Genomic DNA, 19179 nt, shown 5'->3' on the forward strand with positions numbered 1-19179 from the left:
AAGTTCCAGCCACGCAAGATGTGCTGGCAATGACCTTTCTTACAAGTAGTGTGAGGGACTTTGTCCTGTTCATCTGCAGCTTCCACACAGCGCTGTGTGGTTGTTGATAAACCAAAGGGAAACAGAATTACTGTGTTTGTGATCGGTTAGAACACTATTCGTGGCATCGGCTTTGAAAGTGTGGTATTTTAATAGTGTAGTGAGGGGAAAGTGAAGTGTGGAGGGGTCCTGAGGACATCTGACACATTGCACAGTCAGGCTCCAGGCCCCGGTCAAAACTACCAGCCCCTGGAGACAGATGATCTCTGAGACAAGAGAGGCCACAGATGTACAACTGACCCATGTTCCTTTCCTATCCTTTGATGGGATAAAAACAAAATGAAACAATTACATGTATTTACAATGTTCTCAGTTTTGGTTTTTAACTAATTGAACTTAATCCTATAGAGTGTAATTTTTTTAAAAAAAATTACTGTGTTTGAAGATGGCAGAATTTCTCAACTCTGTAAGAATGTCTCCCACCAAGTTGGGACAATTTTCTGCTGCTATTTTTTTTTCCAAAATTCTCTCATTGCTTACTTTTCCCTTCATTATAGAGCCCCAACTACACACACACATTAGTCCTTTTGAAACTGCACTGTTGATCATGGCATCTTCATAATTAACAAAAAAATATGTGGGCGTTTTTACCTCTGATTGCTCTGCCTTCAAACCGCTCACTCTTGTACCATTTCTATGCTATATTTTTATTTTGGATATTGTATTCTTCAACTCCAGAATTTCCATAAATGTTTTTGATAACATATCTTAGGGGTCAAGAAACCATGTTCAATGAACCAGCCACCTATTTTTTTTTAAATAAACTTTTATTAGAACAACTCTTCATAGCCTTGCCTTTTTGTTTACATACAATACAGCAGTATTCTGCAGAGCTAATCAATTGAATGTCCCATACATCTTGTGGCATTATTACTTTTCTTTCAAATAAAAATTGCTAACCTAGGTCCTACTTTAATTCCCAGATTGGCCAATTTTTAGAAAAATAATTATGTTTCCTCTGATTTTTTTAACCAGTTTTAAAGCTGTTTATTTTTAAATCTGTTTTTAAACTATTTTTAAAGCTGTTGTAGAGTCCTTATTTGATAGTTCCAGTATCTGCATCACTGTGAGAGTCTCATCAGCTGTTTATGGCTGATCCTATTTTCCTACTTCTTTATATGTCTAGTGATTTATAACTGTGTCCAAGACATTGCGACTTATATCCCACAGAGACTGTGTGCTACTGTGTCCCTCTGAGTTTTGAGGTGTTGGTCTTACCAGGCAACTGACCTTTGTGTGGACTGAAATTCCAAGTACTGTCTGTTCTTATTGTGACTGGTATTCACAGGAAATTACAGGAATTGACTGGGGTTTCTGTCTCCAGCTCATTCCTTCCTGAGATTTGCTGCTCTCTTTTTATTAGCTGCTTGAATCTTTGTCTTCTGGCTTTCCAGCCAGTGGCCAAAGGTTTCTGGTAGGCTTGTCCGGTTGCTCAGCTGTGGCTAGGATGTGTGCTTAGGAGGATTCAGGATGGTGTAGAAGCCTCCAGGCTGGTTCTTTCTTAGGTTTGAATGTCTCTCCAGTTTTGACCTGTTGTTTGTATATTTATTTCAAATTTTGAAACTGTTACTTGTAGGTGACTTGGAACAATAGAAGCTGCTCCAACACCCAGTCATTAGATATGATTATTAAAGTCCTGCTCTCTGGTTTGAAGTTACAGTGAATTGTGAGATCATAAGTAGACCTGGAAACTCACCGTCTTTTGTAAGTGTAGACTGCAGGAGTCGCATGACCTCAGAGCAGGCTGAGGTGTGGTGGCTCTGGGGAGACACTGTGGAGAGGAGGGCAAAGCTGATACCTGGCTGCCTTCTGACTATGCCACAGGCCCATGCTGTTCCCACTGTGTACACTTAATAAGCAGTTACCTGTTGCTGTTAAGGCGCACATCTGTGGTCAGAACCATTAGAAACATCTGCCACATGGTAGATGCCTGCCATGTTGGTAGACAGCACCCTCGGAAAACGGGGTGAGCACAGGATGAGGTAATAGTCGTGCTCTGGGACTCTTACCAGTGCTTGCACCTGACTCTGAACTCCAGGCTCTGATGAAATGCTTCACTGTACATTCTGCTCAAGTCAACACTCTACTTCAGTCTTGTGTAGTGACCCTCAGAAGCCACTGAAGGCAAGCAGTCCCTGAGTTTTCAGCTTGAAACAGGGTTTTGAGTTAGTTCAGGTCAAAGGGAAGGAGGTCTCTAAGAATCTGCACTCCAGTCTGAGAAACTTCACAAAAATATTAGCTTTAGTAGATGTAAAATAGAACTGTATGGTGATGAGGACATAAGATAAGCCAAAATATTATCTTACATAGTTGGTAGTCAACGAAGAGAACCCATGAACACGTGCAGGAGAACCTTCTGTTGCTCAACATGGCTTAGCGTAGAAGGAGACACTGTTTTCCTGGAAAACCATCAACAATTTACCAACTTAGAAATTAGCAATGTTTTCCTAGGTTTTATAAATTAACAGTGTTGAAAATACCTTGCCATTTCTAAGCTGCAGGGCTAGACCTGAGAATGTCGTTCTCCGAATTGCTCAGTCCTGAAGAAGGCCTGGCTCACAGAGGGGCTCCCTGCCTGCAACAGGAGAAACCAGGTCCACCCTGACCAGTGTGAACTTCTAGGTACTTGCCTAGTGGGATGCAAGCAGGAGGAGGAATTGGCTAGACTCCAGGTGGACTATAAATATCTTTACCTTCTGCCCTGGAGCTATACCTGACATACTTACTGAAATTCTTGTGGTGCCCAGTGGGCACAGCTGAAAACAGAAGTAATATTGAGGTCAGAAAAATGGGATTTTCTGTGTTTAAGCGAGGCAGCTGGTCTGGACTTCCTGGCTTTACAGACTCTGGGCTTTTTCTGGTGGTTCACTTAAGGATCTTGTTTCTAGTGTGTGACTGTGCCTATGACATTTATGTGCTTATCTCTGCGTGTCCATGTGAGCCCAAGAAACTTCACATTCATGTGTGAGCTCATGTCTGACCCTGACCTGCTCTGTGGCACAGAAGGGGGCTCCTTGTGTCAGGCGCTTCTCCTCCTTTCCTCTGGGCAGGTTTTCACTGCTCGGTCCATTTGCTCTGTTAGGCAGAGTTTAATTCTCTAAGGCTTGTACCTGTTAAAGTAAAACCAAGGGATTTACTGTGCCACTGCATTTGCAAGGACTCAGCTAAATCTGCCTGTCACCTTGAAAGATCCTTGGCAGTGGGGCTGACTCTGGGCCTGACCAAGGCCTTTCTCCAGCTGCATTGCCAAGCAGTGAGGGGGTCAGGGTCCGCTGGTGTCTCCTTGAGAAGCGTCTGCTCTTTCTGGTGTCTGGTCCCAAAGTGTCTGTTTATGAATGCTTAGACCTTTCACTTCAGTCACAGAGTTTGTAATTATAACTAAAGCATTTGTTGTCACCATCAGATGGCTGTGCCATTTTGTGTCTAATTAACTGTGACTCTGAGCCTCAGCAATAAGTTACTTATGGGCTTTGGTGTCTGTCTATGACACCTTCTGGTGCAATATCCTCAGCTGACACAGGGATCAAGGCCCACCTCTGTCCTCTCTGGCTTCCTTGTTCCTAGAATATTTTATTAGTTCTCTATGAGACCCTCTCCCTGTTACCTGCTTTATTGGCTCTTGTTTCCACGAAGCTTGCTTTAGTTTTGACTTTGGCAGTTAGAAAACTGACCCCAACCCCAGAAGAACACATTCTGATAGATCCTGGGACAGTAAATGCAGCAGGGTGTTTGTTCTCTCCGTGTTAAGGTCTTGGACATCTCTGCTACTGTTCTGTAAGCTTCCCATAACTATAAAAAATGCCTGAGATGACCTACCAGAATAAATGACTTATTTAGGTTCATGGCCCTGGAGGTTCCAGGCTATGACTGGCCTATTGCTCTTGAACCATGGCATCATGGTTCATGTTATGTGGTCAAGCAAACCTATAGCCTATAACCTCATGGGTAGGGGCATAAAGAAACAGGAGAGGAGCTAGAGAAATGGCTTAGGGGTTACAGTACTTACTGCTCTTGTAGTGGACTCAAACTCCATTCCCAGTACCCATGTCAGATGGCTTGCCAACTCCTGTAACTTCAGTTCTAGGGTATTTAGTGCCCTCTGGCCTCCACATGGCTCACATAAAAAAACACATGCAGTTACACACATATACACAAGTAAAAATAAAACAAATCTTTAAAATGAAAGGGAAAAAACAAAGGAGAGAAGACTGTTATGAACTCCCTCAAGACTAGATTCCCAATGATCTCAGCATCTCCCTAACTCTACCTTCTACAAACTCCACAACAGCATCATGCTGGGGACCACACTTTTATCTCATAGTCTTTGGGTATATTTAGAATGTAAAGCCCAGCACAGCTCTTGTAGCTTATAGGGCACACTTTCCCTAACAGCCTAGTGTACTTGAGAACTTCAGTGTGGAAAAACATACTACGAGCCTAGTCCTCAGCCACTCGGCTACTGTCCTGTGCAGATGAATGGGCTGGTGGGAGGCCTCGCATTCCCCTGTGGGGAAGAAATTCTCCTTCCATGCTGCGTAGTATTTCCAGTCCCCAAGGGTGGGCTTCCAGGCAACTTAAGGACAAATCATACACAGATGAAGACCATTGTGAAGAGCCACTGAAACCTCCTCCTTAGGCCCCACCAGGTCCGTCTCCTGCCTTTCTTTCTCTAAAGCCACAACACAGGGCAGAAAGCACCTACTTCTTGGATGGAAGGTATGCATTAGATAATAGACACATCTGTGATATGGGCAGAGGGTACAGGAAGAAAGAAAGGTCTGTGTATAGTGCACATTTCACCACCGCAACCTGCGACCTATATTCCCATCCCTAAAACAACAGACCACGACAGAAATGCTCCCAGCACCTTGGAAGAAGCAGTCCCAGACCACAACTCAAGCATGGGCCATTCCTGTACATGGATGTCTCCTGCTACACATCAGACTCATGTGACCAACGAAAGAAGAACTTCACCCTTACAGCACAGGAAGCAGGGACTACTTACTGTAGGATTGTCCTGCAGCAGCTGGCCTACTAATTTCTAGAATGCCCATTATGTCTGTAATTGCCCAGCTACCAGCAAATTGCTACTTAAAGCCAATTGAACCTCTGGCTTAAGTAGCTAATTACAATGCAGATTACTGCTTGGGAGGTAATCATAGGGACACACAGAGCAGCAGACTAGGCTGCTCTAGGCTGTGCCCAGTGGGCTCTATGGACCCCAACCACCAGGAATTCCACTGAGTGAGGATGATCCCTGCCTAGAGCAAATGATCAATTGCCAATTCAGGGCCAGTGAGGCCCAGAGACAGATCTCTGAGATTTTCCCTGTGGTCATGGCAAAACTGGCTACAGGAGAATGAGGAGTAGAGGAGTCATCCAGCCCAGAAGAACACACAGGGCCCTGGAAAAAGTGGCTGAGATCAGTAGGAAAGTTGTTCAAGTCAGGCAGGAACACAATGCACAGAGATTGCTCAGAGACAACTAGTTTCACCACAAACTGGGGAAGGGGAAAAAACGCTCCCAGAGTCACGAGAGATACAGGGTCAGTGTGTAGATTCCAGAACCTAGAGTCCTTTGCTAGACATGATGACCTGGACATGATTTTCAGAGCTTTGAGAATAAGTGTGAGCTCACCAACATCAGGCTGAGAAATAAATAAGAATAGTAGGAAGCAGCGAGAGATGGCTCAGCTCACACAACTGCAAGATGAAAGGCTGGAGACTTTCAGTGAAATTAAGATGATGGGAGGGACGATGCATAGAGGAGGAAACCTGGGATAGTCCAGGTGTGGATGCCTGCTGCTCCATTTCAAACCATTGCAGGAACACTGCCAGTACCTCCACCTCACCAGGTCATGGGGGACTACGGAGGTGTATGGAGGCAGCCATCTGCTCTGGAGTTCAGGAAGCTCCCTGGAAATGGGAGAAACAAAAACCACACGCGGAAAGTGGGGCATTCATGTTAACATCTGCCCTCAGGTCTTCTTCTCTCCCCCCCCCTCCGTCCCTCCATCCCTCCCTCCCTCCCTTTTTCTTTCCTTCCTTCCTTCCCTCCTCCCTTCCCTTTCTTCCTTCCTTCCTTCCTTCCCTTCCCCTTTCTTTCTTTCTTTCTTTCTTTCTTTCTTTCTTTCTTTCTATGTACACAGTATTTTGCCTGCATGTACGCCTGTCTGACAGAAAAGGGCATCAGATCCCATTACAGATGGTTGTGAGCCTCCATGTAGTTGCTGGGAATTGAACTCAGGACCTCTGGAAGAGTCTGCTCCTAACCTCTAAGCCATGTCTTCAGCCCCTTCAAATTATTTTTAAGAATGAAATGTGTCTTTTACAAAACTTGTAGTATTAAAAATAAAATAAGCAGAGCAGACTGGCCTGAGCCCTTTCTGAAACACCAGGAGCACTGTCTGCTTAAGGTTCTAGGGACAGACTACCCAGAATACCTTAAGGCAAGCCCTGATAGAACCAGGACACAGCAGGCCTGCATTGCTGTCCACTTAAGGTTCCAGGGACTACCCAGAATACATTAGGGCAAGCCCTGATAAAACCAGGACACAGCAGGCCTACGCTGGCATGCTTGGACAGAGGGCTGTGGGCAGTCGAGGAGGGGATCAGGATTTTACAACATGGTTTATGTAAAGGACTAGCATCCCAATGAATAAACTATCAAATGCTGTAAATAGCAGCTCACAGACAGGATCAGAAGTATCTTAAACATGAAAGAATAGCTGCCAGCACCCACAAATTGCAAAAGAAAGCAGGCTTTAGTCCTCAGTGAGATACTGGACTATGAGGTAGGCAGCGGGCAGCAACGGTCTTCCAGGAGACACTTTGGACCTAAGAACGTATTGTCCTTCACTCTTCTGGCTTCTTTCATGGGTGGAAATATATATATATATATTCAAACTTGGTCGTTCTATCACAGAGATGACAAAGGACAAAAGTAGTCTTCATCCCATCTACACCACACATAGACGGATATTCAGAGAAGTGAAGAGGTTGCCATTTTCCTGGAATTTTCAGGGCTTAATTCTGAAGCCAGTCTGTCTTCCATGCACCTATACTCTAGTTGTTGAGATCTTACAGTCACCAGCAACCACAAAGAAGGGATTAGCTGCTGGTGTCTAAAGGGCAGACTTGCCTTGTTGTTCTAGAGATAAGAATGGTCTGGTACCATCCCTAGTCTCAGCTGTCAAAGGGAACTTCACAGAGGTGAGATAATTGTGGTCTATACTATGGAGAGAGGGTGTAGGAAAAGACCAAAGTCCTGAGCAGGAGACAACCTCCCAGTTTGGGTGTGGTCAGATCTCAGAGGTTTTCTGTTCCTTTTTCATGACCCTTCATCAAAAAGACTCAGACTTTAGTGACTCAGAGGGCACAGGGCACTGACTTTCTAACTGAGACTCTTAGTAGGGCATGGGAGAAACGTGACCCCCTAACTGGGGCTAGCCCAGGGTGTGAAGAAAGGCAGGGCATGCACATGGACTCTGTGGCTTCTACACAGCTTCCTGTAAGCCTGGTACATGGGTCCTGTGGGATTGGAGGGCTTCTGCCCTGAGGAGAAGCTGAACCACAATCACAACACATGGGAAACTATGGTCATGGAGCAGCTGCTGCCAATCTTTGCAGAAACAGGGGCTCCAGACATTTCTGAACAGAGCCATTGAAACCAGAGCTCAACTCTTATAGTTTATAGGAAGAATGGGAATGGGAACCTTATCCTGGCTCAGAGAGGTGGAAAGCCAAGGCACAGGTTCGTAGAATTCCTCTGGCATCACAGTTTCTTCCCAAGGTTCACAAGAACTCCTCAGTACAACTCCTTGGGGTCTAAGAATGCAGAACCCTAGGGTGGTTCAGGATCCATTGAGTCTGGGAGTTACAAGTTGGGTATCAAAATTTGCTAGGATTCTTGGGCTGCCCTTGCCCATGGCGATAGGGTCCAGAGTGAGGATGCAAGCTTTCTGTGTGCAACTGGTGATGTCACACATATTTGTCCCCAACTCCCGTGGGCAGCACATATCTAGGATCCTCTCATCCACATCATGGCCTCTCCCTGGATTAGAGACAGCACCCTATGAGAGAATGCAAGCCTGTAAACCTCAGCAATATCAGATCCTCCAGATATATTTCTGCTAGTGTTCTTGGTACCTCAAAAGTCTGGATAACCCTGGACAGGGCCCATGGAATCAAGAAATTTCCCTGGCAACACCCTTCAGCAGCTTCCCTCCTTTTAAGTTGGTACCTTTTCTTATATACTTGTCCCAGGCACGTATATAATCATATACTCCTGTTTGTGGTCTTGCCAAGCCCTTAGTATTACGAGATAGGCCCCACAGCTAACTCCACCTGATAATAGTGGAAACTCTCAGAGGAGAGAAGAGACACTTGATTCAAATTGGTAAGATATGTGCCCGGGATGAGGAAAGATGTGTGGTACAGACAAGCAGTTCTTCCAACCCCTAAACACAAACCATCTGTCTATGTCAGCTAAAACCTGACCCTCCCTGGAACTCAGAGTCTGGACTGCTGACTACAGGTGGTAACCAGTGATGTGACTGAGTCTCTGTTATGTCGGTGATTTCTGGTGATAGGCTAGAAGGTTGATAGTAGTGCCAACCTGATCTGACATTTGCTTTTCTCCAGGCTTGTATGTAGTTCAGGACTGTCATGGTTAAGGATAGTAGCAACCTCCACCCACAGGGTGGAGGAGCCCACCTGATCCCTACAATCCCTGCAATTACCTGTGGAGAAACCAGCCAGGGAGCCCTGTCAAGGCTATCCAGTTCAGAAGGGTGGATCCATCCTGCAGGCCCCACCATCATTGGCCTCACCAGGAAGTAATTTTTCTGAGTTCAGACCCTGTTTGGTTACCATACCACCTTGGCCCAAGAGGAATTTTGGATGTTTGGGAGTGGGAGTGTTGGGCTAGGGGACATACACATTTTTTTATTAGATCTTTAATAAATACCAATTCAAGTTTCCACTCCCTTTTCTCCTCCCATTTCCTCCCAATCCCTCCACATACCCTACCACTCCACCCCTCCCTAATCATAAGAGAGGGTAAGTCACTTTGCTTTGTGGAAGGTCCAAGGCCCTCCCTACTATATCTATGCTGAGCAAAGTATACATCCAAAGAGAATGATTCACAAAAAGCCAGTACATGTAGTAGGGATATATCCTGGTGCCACTGCCTGTGGACCCTCAGTCTTCCCCAGCCATGCAGCTGTCAACCACATTTAGAGGGACTAGTTTGGTCCTATGCTTGTTCCTTCCCAGTACAGCTGGAGTTTGTGAACTCCCACTAGCTCAGGTAGACTGTTTCAGTGGGTGAACACATCATGGTCTTGACCTCTTTCCTCAAATTCTCATTCCTCCCACTCTTCAAGTGGACGTTGGGAGCTCAGTCCAGTGCTCCAGTGTGGGTCTCTGCCTCTCTTTCTATCAGTGGCTGGATGAGGTTTTGTGGTGATATTTAAAATACTCATCAGTCTGACTACAGGGCAAATGAAGATCAGGCACTATCTCCTCTATTGCTTAGGGTCTTAGCTGGGGTCATCCTTGTGAGTTTCTGGGAATTTCTCTAGAACCAGGTTTCTGCTAACCCTATAATGGCTCCTTCTATTAAGATATCTCTTTCCTTGCTCTCATATCTGCTGTTCCTCCATTTCGACTATCCCATTCCCTCAAGATTTCCTCAACCCTCCCCTTCTCCCCTTTTCGTCCCCTTCCATGCTCCCTTCTCCCCCCCCCACCCCTATGCTCCCAATTTTGTCAGGTGATCTTGTCTGTTTCCAATTTCCAGGTGGATCTATATATGTTTTTCTTGGGGTTCACCTTTTACTTAGCTTCTCTAGGATCATGAAATATAAGCTCAATGTCCTTAGTTTATAGCTAGTATCCACTTATGAGTGAGTACATACCATATTCATCTTTTTGGGTCTGGGTTACCTCACTCAGGATAGTGTTTTTTAATTCCATCCATTTGCATGCAAGATTCAAGATGTCACATTTTTTTTTTTACTGCTCAGTAGTACTCTTATGTGTAAATGTGCCGCACTTTCATTATCCATTCTTTTATTGAAGGGCATCTAGGTTGTTTCCAGGTTCTGGCTATTACAAATAATGCTGCTACGAACATAGTTGAACAAATGGCTTTGTAGTACGATTGAGCATCTTTTGGGTTTATGCCCAAGAGTGGTATTGCTCGAGTCTGAAGTAGGTTGATTCCCAATTTTCTGAGAAACCGCCATACTGATTTCCAAAGTGGTTGTACAAGTTTGCATTCCCACCAGGAATGGATGAGTGTTCCCCTCACTCCACATCCTCTCCAGCATAGGCTATCATTGGTGTTTTTGATCTTAGTCATTATGACAGGTATAAGATGGTATCTCAAAGTTGTTTTGATTTACATTTCCCTGATGGCTAAGGATGTTGAACATTTCCTTAGGTATCTTTTGGCCATTTGAGATTCTTCTGTTGAGAGTTCTCTGATTAGTTCTGTACCCCATTTTTAAATTGGGTTATTTAGAATTTTAATGTCTAATTTCTTGAGTTCTTTATATATTTTGGAGATCAGTTCTTTGTCTGATGTGGGGTTGGTGAAGATCTTTTCCCATTCTGTAGGCTGCTTTTTTGTCTTATTGACTGTGTCCTTTGCTTTACAAAAGCTTCTCAGTTTCAGGAGGTTCCATTTATTTATTGTTGCTCTCAGTGTCTGTGCTACTGGGTTTATATTTAGGAAGTAGTCTCCTGTGCCCATGCATTGAAGACTACTTCCCACCTTCTCTTCTGTCAGGTTCAGTGTGGTCGGATTTATATTGAGGTCTTTAATCCATTTGGACTTGAGTTTTGTGCATGGTGATAGATATGGATCTATTTTCATTCTTCTACAGGTTAACATCCAGTTATGCCAGCACCATTTGTTGAAGATGCTTTCTTTTTTCCATTGTATAATTTTAATTTCTTTGTCAAAAATCAGGTGTTTATAAGTGCGTGGATTAATATCTGGGTCTTCTATTTTATTCCATTGGTCAACCTCTGTTTTTATGCCAATAGCAAGCTGTTTTAAGTGCTGTAGCTCTGTAATAGAGCTTGATGTCAGGGATTGTGATGCCTCCAGAAGTTCCTTTATTGTACAGGATTGTTTTGACTATCCTGGGTTTTTGTTTTTCCATATGGTGTTGATTATTGTTCTTTCAAGGTCTGTGAAGAATTGTGTTGGATTTTTGATGGGGATTGCATCGACTCTATAGATTGCTTTTGGTAGGATTGCCATTTGTACTATGTTGAGCCTACCCATCCAAGAGCATGGGAGATCCTTCCATTTTCTGGTGTCCTCTTCAATTTCTTTCTTCAATGCCTTAAAGTTCTTGTCAAAAAGGTCTTCACTTCTTTGGTTAGTATTACCCCATTATATTTTATGTGATTTATGGCTATTGTGAAAGGTGATGTTTCTCTGATTTCCCTATTAGCTTCTTTATCATTTGTGTATAGGAGGGCTACTGGTTTTTTTTTTTTTGAGCTGATCTTGTATCCTGTCACATCACTGAAGGTATTTATCAGCTGTAGGAGTTCTCTGGTAGAGTTTTTGGGCTCACTTATGTACACTATCATATCATCTGTACATAATGAAAGTTTGACTTCTTCCTTTCCAATTTGAATCCCCTTGATCTCTTAATGTTGTCTTATTGCTATTCCTAGAACTATGTTGAAGAGATATGAAGAGAGTAGACAGCCTTGTCTTGTTCCTCATTTTAGGGAAATTGCTTTGAGATGATGGATGATTTTTTTATGTGTTCTTGGATTTGGTTTGCCAGTATTTTATTGAGTATTTTTGCATCCATGTTCATGAGTGAGATTGGTCTGTAATTCTCTTTCTTGGTTGACTCTTTGTGTGGTTTTGGTATCAGGGTAACTTTAGCCTCATAAAAAGAGTTTGGCAATGTTCCTCAAAGTGGAACACTTTGAGAAGTATAGGTATTAGCTCTTCTTGAAAGTGCTGGTAGAACTCTGAACTAAAACCATCCAGCCCTGGGCTTTTTTTGGTTGGAAGGTTTTTGATGACAGCTTCTATTTCTTTGCAGTTTATAGGTCTATTTAAATTGCTGACCTGGCCTTGACTTAATTTTGGTATATAGTATCTACCTAAGAAAACTGTCCATTTCTTTTACATTTTCTAATTTTGTGGAGTACAAGATTTTGTAGTATGACCTAATGATTTTCTGAATTTCCTTAGTGTCTGTTGTTATGTCCCCCTTTTAATTTCTGGTTTTGTTGAGTTGGATGCTCTCTCTCTCTTTCTTTTGACTAATTTGGATAGGGGTTTGTCTATTTTGTTGACTCTCTCAAAGAACCAGCTCTTTGTTTCATTGATTCTTTGTATTGTTTTGTTTCTATTTTGTTGACTTCAGTCTCAATTTGATTATTTCCTGTCTTCTACTCCTCCTGGGTGAGTCTGCTTCTTTTTGTTCTAGAGCTTTCAGGTGTGCTGTTAAGTCTCTAGTGTGAGCTTTCTCCGTTTTCTTTATGTGGGCACTTAGTGCTATGAAGTTTCCTCTTAGCACTGCTTCATAGTGTCCCATGAGTCTGGATATGTTTGGCCTTCATTTTTATTGAATTCTAGGAAGTCTTTAACTTTTTTCTTTATTTTTTCCTTGATCCAGGTGGTTCAGTATTTCACTGTTCAATTTCCATGAGTTTGTAGGCTTTCTGAGAGTAGTCTTGTTGTTAAATTCTAACTTTAATCCCTGGTGATCTGATAAGACACAGGGGGTTACTCCAATTTTTTTGTATCTGTGGAGGTTTGCTTTGCTACCGAGTATGTGATCAATTTTAGGGAAGGTTCCATGAGGTGCGATAAGAAGGTATATTGTTTTGTGTTTGGATGGAATGTTCTATATATGTCTGTTAAGTCCATTTGATCCATGACTTCTATTAGTTCTCTTATTTCTTTATTAAGTTTCTGTCTGGTTGACTTGTCCATTGGTGAGAGTGGAGTGTTGAAGTCTCCTACTATTATTGTGTGGGGTTTAATGTGCCATTTAAGTTTTAATAATGTTTCCTTTATATATGTGGGTGCTCTTATATTAGGGGCATAGATGTTCAGGATTGATACTACATCTTTATGGATTGTTCCTGTTATGAGTATAAAGTGTCCTTCTCCATCTCTTCTGATTGATTTTAGTTTGAAATCTATTTTGTTAGATATTAAAATAGTTACACCTGCTTGTTTCTTAGGTCCATTTTATTGGAAAACCTTTTCCCAACCCTTTACTCTGAGGTAGTGTCTGTCTGAGGTTGAGGTGTGTTTCTTGTATACTGCAGAAGGTTGAATCCTGTTTTCATATCCATTCTCTTAGCCTGTGTCTTTTTATAGGTGAATTGAGTCCATTGATATTAAGCGATATTAATGATCAGTGGTTGTTAATTCTGGTTATTTTTCAGTAGTAGTGTTTGTGTGTTTCCCTTCTTTGGGCTATGCTGGTGGGGGGGTATTAGTTGCCTGTGTTTTTGTGGGTGCAGTTAGCTTCCTTGGGTTTGTGTTTTTCTTCTAGTATTTTCTGTAAGGCTGGGTTTGTGGATACATATTGTTTAAATCTGCTTTTATCATGGAATATCTTGTTCTCTCCATCGATGGTGATTGAAAGCTTTGCTGGGTATGTTAGTCTTGGCTTGCATCCGTGGTCTCTTAGTGTCTGCAACACATCTATCCTGGACCTTCTGGCTTTCATGGTTTCCACTGAAAAGTTGGGTGTAATTCTGATAGGTTTACCTTTATATGTTACTTGACCTTTTTACTATGCAGCTCTTAATATTCTTTCTTTATTCTGTATATTTTGTGTTTGATTATTATATGGTGAAGGGACTTTTTTTATACAGTCTATTTGGTATTCTGTAAGCTTCTTGTACCTTCATAGGGATATCCTTCTTTAGGTTGGGTAAGTTTTTTTCTATGATTTTTTTGTTGAATATATTTTCTGTGCTTTTGAGCTGGAGTTCCTCTCCTTCTTCTATACCTGTTATTCTTAGGTTTGGTCTTTTCATGGTGTCACAGATTTCCTGGATGTTTTGTGTGAAGAATTTGTTTGATTTAATGTTTTCTTTGACCAATGAGTCTATTTCCTCTATAGTATCTTCATCACCTGAGATTCATTCTTCTATCGCTTGTATTCTGTTAGTTATACTTGCCGCTGCAGTTCCTGTTCATTTACCCAGATTTTTTATTTCTAGAATTCCCTCAGTTTGTGTTTTCTTTATTACTTTGAACTGTTTGCTTCCCCAGTTTGATTGCTTTTTCTTGGGTTTCTTTGAGGGATTTATTAACTTCTTCCAATTTTTTGTTTGTCTTTTCTTCCATTTCTTTAAGGGAGTTTTTCATTTCCTTTTTAAAGGTCTTCATCATTTTCAAAAAGTTACGTTTAAAGTTGTTTTCTTCTGCTCCTTCTGGGTTAGGATGATCAAGTCTTCCTGTGACTACTGGGTTCTGGATGTTGCCATGTTGGTTTTTTAGGTTGTTGGAGGGATTCTTGTATTAGCACCTACCCGTCTTGTCCTTCAAATGAGGCTGGCAGTGTCTTTGTGTCTTGGTCCAATTCTTGCTGTGGCTGTCTGAGTGTTTGGGAGTTTTTCTTGGTCTGCTCTGTACTGTCAATGTCTGTCTCAGAATGCCTCTGAGGTCTCCATTAGCCTGCTTTCTTCGTCTTCTCTCCTGGTTCGCACTCTTGGTGCTCTCTCTTGATCCCCTCAGTATTGTAGCAAGCTCTCAGCTCTTAGGCAGGGTGTGGCTAGTAGCTTGGAGGGTCCATGGATGGGGTTGGGTTTGCGGGGAGTCAACCTGCAGGAAATTCTCTCCTGGCTGGCTAGAAAAGCCAAGGAGTTGGGGGAGAGGCCTGGGGTTTTGTCCCACTGTGGAGGTCCTAGAGAATGGGGTGTCCTGCCACATGGCTGTTCATTTACCTCTTAAGTCCCTTCAGTATTCCACATTTTTTTTTTTAGATTTCAGAGATCTCATCAGCATGACAGCCTCAGTGAATGAATTTGATTGTATAAAACGTTGTTTAAGCCAAAGAAGGAAGCCCTTCTGTCATCATTCCAATTGTGTTCAAATCAGGCTTAGCATAGGAATTATGACACAGGATCCATGACCAAATGTCTGCGCTTCTTCACAGGGCAGAGCTGAGCACCTGTCAAGCTCTAGCAGGGTTGGTGATGGCTGAGGAGTCTCAGGGACCTGAGGGGTTGGAGATGGATGGTCTTTCTTCCTGGGGTTCTGAAGACCCTTGCTATAGGAGCTACTACTCCTAAATGGCTGTGACCCCACATGAGTCATGGGGGACATGAGGAGCTTGGGTTTCCTAAAGGTGACCGCAGTGAAACAGGTTTAACCTCTGGAACATCCAGATCAAATTGGGGCGAGGACACCTACCTGGGAAGCAAGGGATGTCCATCTGCCCAACTTAGGTCACTCCCTCTCAATTGCTATGTAGCCTCTACCCGCGGAGTCTGTCATGGGGTGGGAGCTTCTGTCATCTGGTGAACATACTTTGTCATCCTCGTGTGAACATGGAGATGCCACAAGGTAGAGACACTGGCTTGGTGTGACTGAGCTCTATCCAGCTCTTGGCTCCGTCCATGTGTGCCAGCCGTGGGTGGGAACAATTCATCTCCACATTACCACCATCAGCCGTGGGTGGGAACAATTAATCTCCAGAAGAACCTGCTTATCACCATCAGCTGTGGGTGGCTGGGGGCGGGCAGAGCTTTACATTACCCCAGGCACCTAGGAAGAGGTCCATCTAGTGCAGTGGTTCTCAGCCTTCCTAATGCTGTGACCCTTTAATACAGCTTCTCATGTTGTGGTGGCCCCAACCAAAAATTATTGTTGTTTCTATTTCATAACTATAATTTTGCTACTGTTGTGACTGCAATGTAAACATCTGTGCTTTCCAGTGGTTTGGGCGGTTGTGGCCCACAGACTGAGAACCACTGATCGCGAGTCCTACAGGAAGGGTCTTCAAAACCCCAGGTAGAAACTAGTTGACTTCCCAGTTTTCAAACTTGCAAGAAACCAGTGACTTCCTCGATCTCATGGATGCCTTGCTAGTAGGGGTTCTGCCCCCCCCCCAATTCCTCCCATTCCTCTGGGGGACCTTGTCTCCAGTTCTACTCGTTATCATTGTGGTCCCTTATAGGATTTGATATCCCGGACTCTCTTTCCTTCCCACAGTCTTTCACCTGTCCCACAAGGTCACCAGTATCGTCCCTGAGAGTGCTCTGCTCATCGTTCTGGGCCTGGTGCTGGGCGGCATCGTCTGGGCAGCTGACCACATTGCGTCCTTCACACTCACACCCACGCTCTTCTTCTTCTACCTGCTGCCCCCCATCGTATTGGATGCTGGATACTTCATGCCCAATCGACTCTTCTTTGGTAACCTGGGCACCATTCTGCTATATGCTGTTATTGGCACTATATGGAATGCAGCCACCACAGGACTGTCCCTCTATGGTGTTTACCTCAGTGGCATCATGGGTAAGTCTATATATGGCCCTCTGGGTGAGTCCAAGTCACTCTGTTGAGCCAAGGTAAGGGTCCAGATCACAGTCGTAGGAGGGTTGCGGCTAAGGATGATGGGCAGTATCTCTCGGGACTACTAGCCTAGTATTTGAAAGAAGGTTCCGTCTATAATATGCTTCTTTGGGACATCTGCAAACTGAGGCTGTTTTGTTACGTTCAGTACAGATTTGTGACCACACGGAGCAGCAGGATGGGTAGGTGTGTATAGGCAGCTGTTCTTACTCCTGTCATAGTTGGCAGTGTGGTGTGAACCAGCTGTTCACCCCCCTAGCCTCATGAGTGAATTACAGAGTTGAGCACCCCAAAGTCTTGAGTGATTTGTGCTGTTTCTGCTCAAATCTGCTAGTGATTACTTCACTTAGCCTTGGTTACCTCCCAGGAACACTCCACCCTCTGTGCTGAATCTTTATCCAGTTGATAGACAGTAGGTGATACCTGAGCAGGTGTGAGTAGATGTTCACAGGAGGACTCAGAGTCAGGACTTTCCCTTTGGCACATTCAGTGAGTGAATGAGGCCCTTGAAATCCTAGAGACCAAGGAGAAGAAGAGACCAGTAAACCCAGGAACTATCAATTGCTTGGGATCTTATCTTTATAGGAAGTTCCCTTGAATTCCTGCATCACTAGAGACCCCAGTGGTAAGGACCTGCCTGGCTTATGAAACTATAGGCATCTGCTCTGGAAGGGGTGCTACTGGTCACACTGGTGATACCATAAGTTGGTGGGACACATCTTAGATGGCTGGCTGCCTCTGCCCTGGAGAGATGTCTTGGGATATGGAGCAGGAACTTCTGGAATCTAATACCCATAACCCTTCAAGGGTCATGCTGGCCCTCACCCAACAGTCTTGTCACCCATAAGATCCCAGCATGTGATGCTCCCAGAGATGTTTTTAGGGTGCATAGAGAAGCCTCTAATGGACTGACTTATGGTGTAAGCACAGGCCTTTAAATAGTTGAGCCTTGGCAAATACACTTACACCAGAAATTGCATGGTCACCAAAATCTAGAGCATTTTACTCTCCCGGGACATCCAGACCCATCTTTCTAGCAGGCCATAGCCATGAAGAATTGTTATACCACAGTGTCTTTTAATAACGAGCATTGTTGTACATCACTGCCTACAGACCCCCCCATGATAGACAAGTGATGTTGGCCTGTGTTCCACCTTTGGGAACTAGCTGGTCAAGGCTGACCAAGAAAGATCGTACTGATCCCATGAGCTCCCTTTCCTCTGTGACTTTGGCTGATGGTATACCCAGATTTGCCTAGGCAGTGGTCAGTCTCTGTAGTCCGTAGCTCAAGGCTGGGGCTCACTCATCCTTACTGGGAGAGTCAACTTAGGCTAGCTGTCTTGCAGCTTATCAGTTCCAGGCACGAGGCAAATATGGGTGCACTGTCCAAGCGGGAGGGCCAGTCCTGATTTAATGAACTGTACATCTGCTGGGATCCAGCTTGTTTTTGGAATGTACTCTGTTTCTGTCAAGATTCTAGAACAAGAGTCTGGCCCTGCTAGGGTAGCCTTGAAACTAGTTTGCTCTGGAAAGCTGGGCAGGGCATTTATGGTGTGGCAGTCAAGTGTGTGGTCCATTTCTTAATGGAAACTCCAGAAGGCTTTGCTCGTTAGAAGCAGCAGAATTTAGTAGTCACAGATGAGGGCACTCTGTTCTGTGCCCTTTACTATTTCCTAGGGCACACTCGATACCTGAAGCACTTACTTCCCAAGGTTCATCCCTTGGTTCTGGGATGGCAAGTTCTGCCCCAGCTCAAAAAAGAGAGTGAAGCACTAACATGGGAACTGTTTAGCCTTACACATTCTTGGGATGTCTGGCTGCAAGCTCCAGTCTCAGATTTTCTTTGTCATTGGGTAGCCCTGGGAAGAGTTGTGTCTACCCTTTATTCCTGATGCCTCTGATCTCCTAGGGACCTGGTAGAGTGATCCAGGTGGCAAGACCTTGTACCATGGTCCACATCTGTTGCAGGTGACCTGAAGATTGGACTCCTGGATTTCCTGCTTTTTGGTAGCCTCATTGCTGCTGTGGACCCTGTGGCTGTGCTGGCTGTGTTTGAGGAAGTCCACGTCAATGAAGTTCTTTTCATCATTGTTTTCGGAGAGTCACTGCTGAATGATGCAGTGACTGTGGTGAGTGATGGTGGGGTCCCTGAGGAAGCTACAGAACATTTCACTTGCTTGGAAGTTCTAGGATACCTTGACAAGTGGGCAGTACCAATATGCCTCAGATAGCTAAGCTAGGAAGAGGGATACTATTTACACATGGTCTTTGTTTACAGCCATGTTTGCAACGTAGGATGTACAACACCCTGCAGGGTGTATCCTTCATCTGTCCCTGCTCACTGGTGCAGCAGCCTTGGGATATGAATTGGAGGGACAGGCTCTGACCTTCTGATTCCCTAACTCAGCTTCATCCAATTTATCTCTTTCCCAATCTTAGGCCCACCCATTCCATGCCTTTGGAGGTAATTCTGCCCTGCTGAAATCCCTATATTTA

General features: G+C 44.0%; 1 protein-coding gene across 2 annotated transcripts in view; it reads left to right on the forward strand.

Annotated features, from left to right (window-relative positions):
- The window catches only part of Slc9a3 (solute carrier family 9 member A3), a 48898-nt gene that overhangs the window by 15230 nt on the left and 14489 nt on the right, over window positions 1-19179 (forward strand). For both annotated transcript variants that reach the window (XM_041632217.1, XM_041632218.1), the window contains exons 2-3: window positions 16324-16626; window positions 18652-18812. In XM_041632217.1, the coding sequence (XP_041488151.1) occupies window positions 16324-16626; window positions 18652-18812 (464 nt within the window). The remainder of the gene's footprint in view (window positions 1-16323; window positions 16627-18651; window positions 18813-19179) is intronic.

This window comes from Microtus oregoni, unplaced genomic scaffold, assembly GCF_018167655.1.
Source record: "Microtus oregoni isolate MIOR12 unplaced genomic scaffold, Mior012 000040F_ref0000088, whole genome shotgun sequence".
NCBI classification, from domain to species: Eukaryota; Metazoa; Chordata; class Mammalia; order Rodentia; family Cricetidae; genus Microtus; species Microtus oregoni.